Below are 12,876 nucleotides of genomic sequence, written 5' to 3'. Positions count from 1 at the left end.
AGGTCAGGACACGCTGGCCATGGGGGCTGTGGTGCCACCCTCAAGTCCCCCAGAACATTCCTGCTGCTTTTCCATGGGGTCTGTGGGGTTGCTGTCAAACCCCCCTGATGTAGGCACAGGCTTTCCATAGGTGCCCAGGTGTGTCTGTGGCCTCCCACTTTGGGCAGGGCTCTGTGGGGACTGTGGTGTTGCTACAGGGACCACCACCTCAACACGGGTTCTCTCTGTAGGGCCAACCCAGCCTCCAGCCCCATGCCTGGTCTGGCAGCCCCACGCCAGCCTCTCCCAGCTCCAAGTCAGCTCCCCCAGCCCCACATCACTGTGGACAGCTTTCTGGCTTGGTGGTTTTTTTCCCTTTCCTGTCTAGACAAGCCCCAATTAGCTGTTCATTAAGAAAGGGGGGGCTGGGCTAATTAAAGCGATGCTGCAGGGCTGGCACAGCAGCTCCCACACCCCGAGGTGCAGGCAAAGAAGCTGCTCCTCTTCCTCCTCCCTTGTCTCTTCTCCTGCCTCCCCCAGCAGCAGGGTGGGCTCCACACCAGCCCCCTAGCCCTGCCAGAGCCTGGGGTGCCCGGCTGGGGGGCTGGAGGCACCAATCCTGTTGGAAGGAGGTTTGGGGGATGCAGATCCAGCCCCCAAAGTGTGTCCCGTGTGTGCAGGGACTGTACCCCCTCCTGCCCCGTGGGGCTGGTGCAGGGGGGGTCTTGGGGAAGGTGCAGCCCCCTCCCCAAAATGGTGCATGGAGGCAGGAGGGAGCTGTGCCAGGGCATCTGTCCCCTGCCAGTGGCCTGACCCGGGCAGGGGTGAGGGTGGCTGGCGGGGGGGCTCAGCAGCCTTGGCGGGGGGAGGGGGGCTTGGCAATCCTGTACAGGATGTTCTGGGAAATCCTCCTAACGCCCGACTGAGAAAGGGCTAAACCCATTACCAGGCCCGGGCCAAATGGCCAGAGCTAAAGCCACGGCGGCAGGGGATTAATGTGCCTGCCAGCCCCCCTGCTCAGCCCCATGCCCTGGGGTGGCCTCAGGGACCTGGGCAGCCACTACTGCTGCCAGGAGTCTCTGGGGTGGTCACCCCCATGCTGGCATCTCTCTGCGTCCCCAGGAGCTCCTATAGCCCCCAGCCCCATGTACCAGGGGAGATGGGTGCCATGTAGGGGCTGCAGAGCCACAGTGGCATCTGTGAGGGCACCACTCTGCCACCAGGGTCAGACACACAGGCACAGAACTGTGTGCACCTGCATACACACACCTGTAGGAGTGTACATGCACAGTACACACACAGGTACGGTGCTGTGCTGGTACATACACACATGCACACACATTCGTGCACACAGTGTGCCCCCAAAGGTGCCCATCCTCCTGCCAGCACACACACATGCTCACAGCACCACCCTCCCCATGCCCACCCTGACCCCAGGGTGCCCCTGCCCCCAGAATGAGCTCCCCCAACACTGCACTGAGATGGCAGTAGCCATGGGATTTGGGGTCCCATGGCAGGTCCTGACGTTGCACCCTGCTTTCCCCAGGCATCTCCCCCACTGTGAAGAAGACAGAGATGGACAAGTCCCCCTTCAACAGCCCATCACCCCAGGACTCCTCGCCCCGGCTGAGCAGCTTCACGCAGCACCACCGTCCCGTCATCGCTGTGCACAGTGGTGAGTGTCCTGCCAGGGAAACCGAGGCACAGAGCGAGCGCTGAGGGGTCAGGGGGCTGCGGCAGCCACTAGCTAGTGACACAGGTGTGTGTCCCCTTTTGCTGTCACCCGCAGGTATCGCCCGAAGCCCGCACCCATCGTCTGCGCTGCATTTCCCCACCACTTCCATCCTTCCCCAGACGGCCTCCACCTACTTCCCGCACACGGCCATCCGGTACCCGCCTCATCTCAACCCGCAGGACCCGCTCAAAGATCTCGTCTCGCTGGCCTGCGACCCGTCCAACCAGCAGCCCGGACCGGTAAGGACGCAGCCTTGGCCGTGGGCACCGGGGGCTGCTGCCAGCCGGGCTGCCCGAGGAGAGTCCCCTGGACCGGCGCCGCCGCTGTCACCTCTGCCGCCGCACGGGGGGGATCGGGGTCGTCGGTGGCACCGGCGGGATGTCCTCTGGGGCTGAGCTGCAGCCGTGCCGTGCGTTGGTTCGGGAGCGCTGCTGCGCCTGCTCCGTGTTGGCACCTCGTGTCTGCGGCGATGGAGGTGCTGTGCCCCGTCCCAGCACGGGGCACTGCCGGTGTTGGGGTGCTGGGGCTGAGCCGTCAGCTGGTGTTGGGGTGTTGGGGGAGCAAGGTGTCTGCCAAGGGTGTGTGACCATCTCCTGGAGTCACTGTCTGCCAGCGTGTCCAGGAGAGTGATGGGCTTGACGTGCCCCATCCACCTGCAGAGCCCACGGGTGATCCGTCAGCTCCTCTGGAGCTGTACCCGTGTCCCCAGTGTCCCAGCACAGAGCCACACTGTGCTGCTGTGGGCCTTCCCTTGCCACAGTGCCCTGTATCCCCATGCACCCAGTGCATCCCACAGATGTGGGACCCCACACACTCCACACGGTCATCACCCCACACCCCATGCCCCCATCACCAATCTCCGTAACCAGCACCATGCACATGCAGCACCCAGTGCGTGCAGCAGCCAAACCATCACCCCATACACCCAGACCCCCAACACACAACACACCCCACATCACCAGCACCTTACACACGCCATGAAGGGCACCCTTCATATCCAAAGCCAGAGCCTGCGGGTGTTCCGGCTCTCATACTGTCCTGTGCTCCCCAGATGCAGAGCTTTTGGGGAGCACATTTGACCTCTGCCCACCACTTGCCTGTTTCCCATCACCATCAGGGGCTGATGCCACGGTGAGGAGCATGGCCACTGTTCCCCTGTGCCATGGCTCAGTGCTGGGCTGATGAATGCCAGATCAGGAGCAGCCCATGGCCAGACTGGGCATGGAGCACTGGTGCAGGAGCCTTTGGAGGCTCTGGGTGTCCCTACCCCTCCAGGGAGTGCTTCAGAGACCCTCCTGTCACTGTAGAGAGGGGTCCCAGCTGCAGTGTGCGCCACTCTGGGTCATGGCCCCCACGGAGCATGGCCTCCAGAGCCCCCCAAGCCCTCCTGTCCCGCCGTCATCTCCTGCCTGCTGCCAGCGCCGACCGTTCAGGGCTGCTCTGAGACCCACCAAACTCATGTCTGCAGTGAGGGACACCCCGTGCCTATGCCGAGGGTGTCCCCGGGGCTCCCCAGCCGTGCTGGTGTGCGCGTGCATCCTAATGGCTTGTGCTGTTTGTTTTTTGTCTGTGTTGTCCCCAGTTAAATGGAAGTGGTCAAGTGAAAGTGCCCAGCCACTACCTGCCCACGCAGATGCTGGCGCCGCCACCTCCCCCCGGCATGCCCCGCTTGGCCGTCTCTCCTGACACCAAATCCACCACGACAACTTCCGAGGGAGGGACGACCTCGCCGACATCACCCAGTAAGCACCCGCCGCGCCCACCCTGCTCCCCGGCCCGGCTGGCCCCTCCTCTCACAGCCCCCCAGGGTGTCCCCCTGTCCCGGTGCTGGGGGGATGTTGGCGGAGGTGGCCTCCCCGCAGCCGGGGAGAGGGCGGCAGCTGGCACGCCATGAGTTTGCTGGGTCTCAGGCAGGTCGGAGCGGACAGGGTTTGGGCAGGTGGCCGCTGCGGCCGCTGAACCGAGGTGTGCTGGTCCTGGGGACCAGCTCGGGCCCCTTGTCCCTCTGAGCGTGAGTGGAGCCATGGCAGGGCTCTCCAAAGCAAAGTCCTGCCCAGACCCTCGCTGTGGGCAGTGCTGTGGGGGAGGCCATGGCCTCTCCGTGTCTGTTTATCCCACCATGGTGGTGGCCGTGCTGCCGGGAATGGGGAGCAGCTGGCACGCGGGTGGCACTGGGACTAAGGACAGTGTGCCTGGTGTGTTGTGTAGGCTGTCATGCTCATGCTGGCGCCGGGGATTCTGGTCTTGTTGGGGGTGTGAGGTGACACCAGAGCAGGGACTGTGTGCGGGTCTCCCAGAGCCCTGGAAGTTTGTTAGCACAGTGGCTGATGAATTCTTTGCCCTCCCTCCACCTCAGGGGCCATAAGTGCCTTGGCCAGGAGGGTTTTGGGTGCTGGACTCAATAGCCAGAGGGGAGCTGGTGTCGCCCCAGACTGGCACGGGGGTGTGTGCTGCAGTGGTGGGATACTGTGCCATCGCCACACTCTGCGAGGGGGTTGTTCCTGTTCCTGTTCCCATCCTGGTACTGCAAGCGTCTGCCATGCCTCCACAGAGCCAAGCCCTGCCTGATCGAGCCATTGTCCCTGGGTAATGGGCCGTGGCTGATTGCCAGTAGCTGGTCAGCAGGCGTGGAGATCCCATGGCATGGAGAAGCCAAAGCCTGGACAGTCTGGGGCGGACAGCATGGGATAGCCTGGCTGATAAGGGGTCACAGCCTTGGGGAGGGACAGAAGAGTACAAGTTCCTGCAGGCTCAGGGCAGGATGTGTTAGGAGGACACTGGCTGTCCCCGAGGGGTGCAACTGGCTCCAAATCCCCTATTCCCCTTGGCAGCACTCTGCTTCCAGCAGGGCTGAACGCAGAAGCTCAGCAGGGCTGGAAGTTCCACTGCTGGATCCCCAGCTGAGGGATGGAGGTGGCAGCAGGGTGACGTGGCCAAGTGGAACTGGTGGCTGCCATTGTTCTTGCCTTGGCAGCTCAGCTCCGGGAGCCACAGTGCGGGCACTGCCAGGGGCACCATCTGCGCCTGCACCCCGGGGCACCTCGCCCCTCCAGCCTCAGTCATCGCCCTGAAGCAGGGGTGGTACCGTCTGAGCACAGCACCCCTGGGTGCAGCACCCCTGGGCTCATTCACCTGCCATCAGGTCACAGCCAGGGATGTCTCCTGGTTGCCAGCACCGGGTGCCAGGGAGCTCCGTCCCAGCAGTGCCAGGGAGAGGGCCGGGCCTGGCCCCTGGGGGGACAATGGCAGTGCCACCCGCAGCCCCGTTAATGAGCTCTCATTTGTTCCCCAGCCTACTCTGCACCAGGCACGCCCCCTGCGAACCGTTCCTTCGTGGGATTAGGACCAAGGGATCCTGGGAGTATCTATCAGGCACAGGTGAGAGCGGGGATGCTGCTGGGGGGACCCTCCTGCCCTCGCCCCGGGCACCCTCGCCATGGCATCACCGTGGGCATTACCGTGGGCATGGCCGGTGCTGGCATTGCCATTGTGGCTGTCGCTGATGTGACATTGCTGATGTGGGCTCCCCGCCATGGTGCCCCTGCCGTGGCATCACTGCCGTGGCATCGCTGCTGAGGGCATTGCCACCATGGCATCACTGCCGTGGGCCTTGCCACCGCCGTGGCATTGCTGCCATGTTTATTGCTCCTGTGGGCATTGCTGCTGGGGGCACTACCGTGGGTATCGCCACTGTGGCATCACTGCTGTGGGACATTGCTGCTGTGGATGTAACCTCTGTGGCCATCGCTGCTGTGGCCTTGCCACCATGTCTGAGGCCACAGGGAGTATCACCACAGCAGTGGCATCACCGCTGTGGGCATTGCCACCACTGGCGTGGCCACTGCAGACATTGCTGTTGTGGACGTCCCCGCCATGGCATCACTGCCGTGGGTGTTGCTGCTGTGGGCAGTGCCACTTGGGGCACCACTGCTGTGTACATCACCACTGTGGGGTTATTTCCATGTGCAGTGCCACCATGGGCATCACCACTATGGCACTGCGGCTCTGGCACTGCCACTGCCAGCTTTGCTGCTGTAAGCATCACTGCCTTGGCATCACCGCCGTGGCCCATGGGCATTGCTGCCGTGACATCCTCACTACGGGCACCTGGTGCCAGGGCTTTGGGCACTGTGGTGGCTCAGGGCCACCACGAGTCCTCCATCATAGAGAGAGGTCACTGCCGTGCTCTGGCTGTGTCCTGCCTGGCACCACCTGGCACCACCCTGCCTGGGTGCCCAGAACATCCCCAAAGGAGCAGCTCCAGGGCCGTGGGTCCCTCTCTGTGTGGGCACGGGCACTGCTCTTGCTCGGCTGTGCCCATGGCCACTCCAGCTGCAGTGGGACATCGTGTGTGCCTTTCCAGGGGCTTTCCATTAGTCCTGGATTCTGGAGCTGGCGCTGGTGCTACAGGCAGTACCACGGTGCCAGGACAGGGGTGGCAGCTTCTGGCCTCACTCGTGGCATGAGTGGTCTGGCCTCAGCTGCAGTCCTGCCTGGCAGGTGGCACAGGTGACAGGACAGAGGGATGGGGTGTGGATGGTGCCATGTTGGGGCACCCTGGGGTGCTGCCCTGGCTGAGGGGAGTCCTCAAGGTGCTGTGCTGTGCTGGGGTGTGGCCTTGGGGGCCGTGAGCAGTGACACAGGGTACCTGGGGGTGCTGTGCTATGCCAGGCTGTGAGATTTGGGAACCATGAGCTGGGACACCCGAGGGTGCTGTGCCGTTCCAGAGGAAAAACACGGGGGACCCGGCTCTGATCACAACCCCCACCCTGCCTCAGTTTCCCCATCCTGCACATGGGGTGGGCAGCACCCCAAGGGCCTTGGCTCCCTAAAGAGGAGACCTGGGCAGCACCAGGAGAACCCTGGAGGAGCAGGGGGCCAGAGTCCCTGTCCAGAGATAGGGGTCAGAGCCACTTGCAGTCCCAGGACTCCCAGGGTCCCTGTGAATGGGTGTCCCTAGCCATGCTCAGGGAGGCTCTCCAGGGCTCGAGGATGCTCTGCCTGGGGAAACTGAGGCACGGGGGAAGTAGGCGGTGTCCCAGAAGGGGCAGCTGAGACCTGCCACGCTCTGGTCATGTGTGGCGGGGCCTGGAAGGGTTAAGGGAAGCAGCGGCCCCGAGCTGTCTCGTTTCCAACGGAAACCAGACATGAGGTAATCGGGAATGAACTTGAACTTGGGGCTGGGGGGAAACAATGGGAGGGTGGCAGGGGGCCACCTCGCGGGGTCCCCGGCCGTGCCCCCCCTACCTGTCCCCAGGCGGCACGGGGGACAGCCGTCCTTTGCCGTGAGGGTGCAGAGGGACCGGCCCCAGGGGAGCGCGGGTGGCCGTGGTGCGGAGGACGGGCAAACTCAGCGCAGGAGTGGGGACAGCAGCCCCCTGCGCCGAGCGGGGACAGCGCGGGGACAGCGCGGGGACAGCGCAGGGACAGCGCGGGGACAGCGCGGGGACAGCGCAGGGACAGCGCGGGGACAGCTGTGTCGGGCTCCGGGGACCGGCGGGAGGACGGGGCAGCTCCGGGGGCAGAGCACTAACGCCGGCCTCTCTCCTCTCTCCCGGCAGTCCTGGTACCTGGGATAACCGCCGCCGTGCCGCCCCTTCGCCTCCCTTCTCCTCTGCTTTAGGCACCCCCAGAGGAACATCCCCGTCCCCGAGCACCAGGCCCAGCCTTGCGGTGACGACGGAGAGCGCGGCCTCATGACGACGACGACGACGACGACAAGCAAAACCCACACCCGAAGGAAAGAGCAAGGGAAAGGAAGAAGGAAAAGGGTCAAACTGTTTTAAAATGGAAAAAAAGAAAAAAACCCCACAAACGAAAAACAAACAAACCAACAACCCATCCCAGGAGGACCTTTCCCCCCACCCCGGCGATGCGCCAGAAAACAGGAAAAAAAGAAAAAAAGAAAAAAAAAAAAGAAAGAAAAAACACTATTATTTACCCCGTCGGCCGGCGCCGCGCTGAGACCTGACCCAAGCGGTGCCAGCGATGCCTCCCGGAGCGGCCGCGGGGCCGCGGCGCCAGCCCCGCCCGCCGCTCGCCGAATATGCAAACGGCTTTGACTCTCGTTCTTGCCTCTATGTGAGTAAAAAAGATCAAAACCTCCCCGCCGCCCCCCCCGGCCCCAGACTGACGGGGGTTCCCGGGGCTGGGTGGGGAAGCCCTCCCGCTGCCGCAGCCCCGCGCTGTGCGAGCGCGCCGGGGCCGGTGGCACCGTGCCGCAGTGACACGGTGACGGCCGTGCGCTGGCACAGCGCTTCGAGCGGGTGGCACAGGAGGAGGGGGCTTGTGACCACAGAGGGTGCACGGGCACGGCCAGAGGCGGTGGCAGCGCGGGTCCCGCGCGGACACGGTGCCGGGACGCTCCCACCTCGGCCCCGAGCGGCGCAGCGGCGGTGGCACCCCGATTGCGTCGGGGACACGGCACGGGGACTGTCGCAGCCCGGTGGCCACCGTCGCGCCGAGGCACCGGTCTCCATCTCTCTGGTCGCTTTCCTCCCCCGAGCCTGCACCGGCCCGGGCCCCGTGTGTCCCCAGCCGTGTCCCCGTGTCACCCGGCATGTCCTCGCGGCCGGGGGTCCGCGGGGCTGCGGGCGAGGGGGGCGTGCGTCCGTGTGTTTGAGCTATGCATTCCTGTGGACAGGTACCAGGTGGGAGGCAGGGTGCGCTCGTGTTGCACATTTTGTAGGAAATGCACTTTTAAGAGGGAATCATCAAAAAAAAAAACAAAAAAAAAAGGAAAAATAAGAAGAGAAAAGAAAACAAAATCACAAAAAAAGGAGGAAGAGGAGGAGGAGGTGGAGTCCCCGGCACCGGCTTGCCGGGACATCTGGTTTGGGGTTTTTGGGTTTGGTGGTTTTGTTTTTTTGGGTTTGGTTTTTTTTTGGTTTTTTTTGGGTTGTTTTTTTTTTTGGATACAAAAGGATGGAGCAAAGAAGCCCGAGCGACGGCAGAGCCAGCCCCCTGGAGCCCCTCGGAGTCCCCAGAGTCCCCCGGAGCCCCCCGGAGCCCCCGGCCCCGCGTCAAGTGCCTGAACTGCGGCGGGGAGGGGCCCCGGCCCCCGGAGGAGCCCCCGGCCGGGCAGCGCGGGACGAAGCGCTTGGCAGTCCCCGTCCCGTGCGGGGACAGCGGGGCCGGGAAGGGGACGCGGGGACGTGGCAGTGCCTTAGAGCAGAGGAGCCCCCGCCACGGCCGAGGCGAGGAGGAGGAAGAGGACGAAGGTGCCTCGAAGGTCGCCAGCGAGATGAGGAGACTGGTCCCCAAAGGATCTTCGGCCCAGGGGACACCCGAGGGGTGGTGATGGAGAGAAGCCACCGTGGGATGTCACCGTCGCCACCCGCCTGGCCCCCACCCAGAGCCGCCCCGAGGACCACCGGCATCGCATCCCCCCCCTTCCCACCCCCCGGGACGGCACAGCGAGACACCGGGGAAAGGGCTGACGCAGGAAATCCCGGGAGACAGAAAAATAATAAAAAAGGACAAGAAAAGGAGAAAACCCACCGAAAAAAAGAAAAAAAAAAGAAAAGAAAAAACAACAAAAAAAGCGCTTGGCGGAGAGGGAAACCTGTTTTTTTTTTAAAGATCTGAGAAAAGAAACACATAAAAAAAGACAAAAAGACAAAAAAAGACAAAAAAAAAAAAAGACAAATAAACTGCATGGTGCTTTAACAGGATCTGGTGACCTGGCTCAACCCAGCCGCGGCTGGCTGATGCTGTGCATGGCAGACTCTTATTAACCGGCTCTACCTTCCCCTTCAGCAAAGAGAAAAAAAAAAAAAAGAGGAAAAAAAACCAACAAAAAAATCTGTATAAAAGAGAAAAAAAATCCGTAAAAAAAAACACACAAGAAAAAAAAAATCCATGTTTTCCTAATTTGCACGAAATTTTATACCACATGATGTGCCTTGCCTTCGAAGCCTAAGTATTACTGGACCCGATATCAGTGCGAGGGAGTCGCTGCATGCCCGGGGCTCCCGGGGGGCCGGGGGGGCCGGGGGCCGCTGCCCCCCCCTCGCCTCCTGCATGGCTTCTTCTCGGCCGGAAAAGTCCCTTTTTCTCTCTATTCTTCTTCTTTTTTAACCGATTTTCCCCCTCAGAAACGTCTTCCAGTTGGTAATACCGATGCATCCTCTGCGCCAACACACCGGAATATGCAATAGCTGCGGGGGGGGCCGGCCGGGGGGGCGGCCACCCTTTGCTTTGCCTCTCTTTTCTTTGTTTTCCTTCCCTTTTTGGGGGGTTTTGATTTGTTCTTTCCGCTTCCAGCAACCAAAGGCAGCGGGGCGGGAGGCGGCAGGGCCCCCCGGGCCGGGGGCCGCGCAGGAGCCGGGGGGACGCGGCGGGGCCGGCCGGGAGTGCCGGGCTCCGTGCGGGGCGAGCGGGGCTCCAGCCCGCAGGGCCGATCCCAAGGCTCCCCCCGGGGACCCCCACTCGTTAATGGGTGTCCAGCGGGGCGCAGGGCCGGGAGGGCCGAGCCCGGCTGCTCTCGTGACAGGAATGGAACCGTGTGAATGTAGCTGTGCCCCCGGGCTGGTGTGGGGGGTCGCAGCCTCCCCCCGCCTGCACCCCACCGGCTTCGCCCCGGCTCCGCCTGGCGCGGCAGGGAGCGGCAGGAGGTGCCTTCTTGCCGCCTCTCCCTGCTGTGCCCGCTGCCGAGCAGGGGCCCGACACCCCCTAAAAACCCTGAATTTGCCTTAAAACCCCAGCGTTCCGCGGCTGGAGACCCCCCGAGCTCCCTGCGGCTGAGAACTGACGCGGGCTGTGACAGCGGTGGGCGGGTGGCACGGGCATCGCTGCTGCTCGGGCATGAAGAAACGTCGTCGTCAACAGTTTTTAATTTTTGTTTGTTTGTTTGTTTGTTTTGGTTTTGGTGGTTTTTTTTTTTTTCTTTTTTTTTTTTTGGTGTCCAAAAGTATTAGTGGGGGGTGACGGGGTGGTCGCGTCCCGCCGGGTTTCGCCCGCAGTTGAGGCTGGTTTGAGGGTCCCAGACCCTCGGGGGAGCCTTGGGAGACGCTTCTTTATGCAAGGTGCAGTATTGATTTCTGCAAGGACAATGCAAGGAGGGAGTGGGGGCGGGAAAAAAAAAAAAAAAAAGGATTTTTAAACGGTGACAGTGACAGCGGAGGGAGGGAGCGGGGGGCACCGGGGCAGCCCTTTCGGGCACCCCGGGGAGGCGAGGGGCGCTGGCGCCCCTCGGGCCTGGGCCCCCTCGCCCCGAGCAAGCCCCGGAGCCCCCTGTCCCCGCGGGGACCCCGCCGGGGCCGTCCCCTGCCCCTCTTTGCTGCCTCCCCCCGGGCCGGCTGCAAGTCCGGCCGGGCTGCGGCCGCAGCCCCCCAAAACCCGCCCTCGGCAAGAAAAGCACCTTAAACCAAATTTAAAAAGGCAAAAAAGAATCAACTCGACGCCCCCCGCCCGTCGGGCGGCACTGGGGGGGCGTGCCGGGGGCTTCCCTTGCGGGGCCGGGGACCCCCCGTGCCCCGGGGTCTTTGCACTGCTCCCCCGACACCCCCGGGCCGCGCCCCCGCCTCTGCCCAAAGGGAATATGCAACACCCCCGCGGGGGAGGGGGACACCACTCATTTCTATTAGTTCTATTTTTTTAATCATTCTCCCTTCTTTTTTTTTTATTATCTTCTGGCGGCCTCGATGGCCACGGTCGGGGTGAGCGAAAGGCGGGGTGAACAGCCCATCCCCGGGGAAGCTCTGGGGGGTCCCCCGCAGGATGGGGATACGAGGGGGCTCCGCTCGACAATCACCGCGGGGGTTTCATGCACTACAGTCTCTCCTAGAGGGTTTTTAGTCGGGCTCGTCGGCTTAAAAAATTAATTAAAAATAGTCCTTGTGACCTATAAATAAAACAAATAACCTGTACATATATATATATATATATATATATATATATATCTCCACATATATATATATGGGGCTGCAGGGCCGGGGGGGGGCGCGGGCCCTCACACAGTTAAGGTACTTCAAATCGCAAAGGAATATATAAAATCTCATATATATATATATATATATATATATGTATATATATATGTATATATATATATATATATATATGTCTTGTTTGGTGGCGTTTGGGCTTTTTCTTCTTTTTCTTTTTCTTTTTTTTTTAATTTTGGTTTTTGTTTGGTTCTGGTTTTGTTTTGTTTTGGTTGGTTTTTTTTGTACTCGGAGTTTGGAATTTGCTGCTTTCTGCCCCCCCCGGGTATCCCGCCACCGGCTGGGATGGGTGCCCGCGGTGATGGGTGCCCCGGGAGAGACCCTCTGGGTGCCCTGTGGTATCACTGTGGGTGCTCCAGGTGATACCCGGGGGTGCCCCACCTGCTGCCCATGGGGTCCCACGGGTGTTGGAGATGATGCCCCTCTGGGTGTCCCCTGGCACCCCAGGTGATGCCCACGGGTGCTCCTCTGGGTGTCCCGCAGGGTGCCTCGAGCAGTACCCGCCAATGCCCCCCCGGGTGCCCAGGCGATGCCCAGGGTGCCCCGGTCCATGGGTGCCGCTCTGGGTACCCGCGTGCCCCGCTGGCAGGCGGGAGGTGGAGCCGGGGCTGGGGGAAATCCCACCCCTGCCCCTGCCCCTGGGCAAAGAGCGGCAAAAGGACAGAAACCGCCCCAAAAAGGCGCCGAGGCGGCAGCCGGCCGGACCGCGCCTCTGACCCAAACCAAAAATCCCGCCGCAGTGCCTCCGCGCCGCCGGCTGCCCCGCCCGCCTTTTGGGGGTCCCCGCCGCCCCGGGGCCGGGGCTGCCCCCTCCCCGCAGTTATATTTTACTCGTTCGCCGGATTCTCGCTTCGCTTTGCCGCAGCCGATACACACCAGGGCCGCGAGCCGGGGCCGGGCCCCCGCGCCCCCCGCGCCCGGCCCCGCACGACCCCCGAGCCCCCGCTCGCCTCCCTGGTGCTTCACGATATTTGATTATACCATTGTACGCAGCCATTACCGATAGCGCCGCTCCTGCCTACATACACTTACTGACCCTGATACGGATTTTGGGGGTGGTTTTTTTTTTTGTTTTGTTTTCTTTTTTGTTTTGTTTATTTGGGTTTTTTTTTTCTTCCCGTTGTTTTTTTTTCTGTTGTTGTTGTTGTTCCCCCCCCTCCCCTATGCAAAAAAGAGAAAAAAGAGACAAAAAAGAAGAAAAAAACAAAAAAGAAAAAA

General features: G+C 62.0%; 1 protein-coding gene across 4 annotated transcripts in view; it reads left to right on the top strand.

Annotated features, from left to right (window-relative positions):
• The window catches only part of NFIC (nuclear factor I C), a 40,039-nt gene extending 30,546 nt beyond the window's left edge, over positions 1-9,493 (top strand). For 2 of the 4 annotated variants that reach the window (XM_039696843.1, XM_039696842.1), the window contains 5 exons: positions 1,526-1,654; positions 1,769-1,953; positions 3,297-3,456; positions 5,007-5,092; positions 7,276-9,493. In XM_039696843.1, coding sequence (XP_039552777.1) covers positions 1,526-1,654; positions 1,769-1,953; positions 3,297-3,456; positions 5,007-5,092; positions 7,276-7,293 — 578 coding nt within the window. In that variant the 3' untranslated portion in view covers positions 7,294-9,493. The remainder of the gene's footprint in view (positions 1-1,525; positions 1,655-1,768; positions 1,954-3,296; positions 3,457-5,006; positions 5,093-7,275) is intronic. The other 2 variants (XM_039696844.1, XM_039696845.1) reach the window with 2 other exon arrangements.
• Positions 9,494-12,876: the final 3,383 nt, after the last annotated feature.

The sequence above is a fragment of the Passer montanus genome, unplaced genomic scaffold (genome assembly GCF_014805655.1).
Source record: "Passer montanus isolate IOZ18808 unplaced genomic scaffold, ASM1480565v1 scaffold114, whole genome shotgun sequence".
NCBI classification, from domain to species: Eukaryota; Metazoa; Chordata; class Aves; order Passeriformes; family Passeridae; genus Passer; species Passer montanus.
This window is presented reverse-complemented; position numbering and strand designations above follow the sequence as displayed.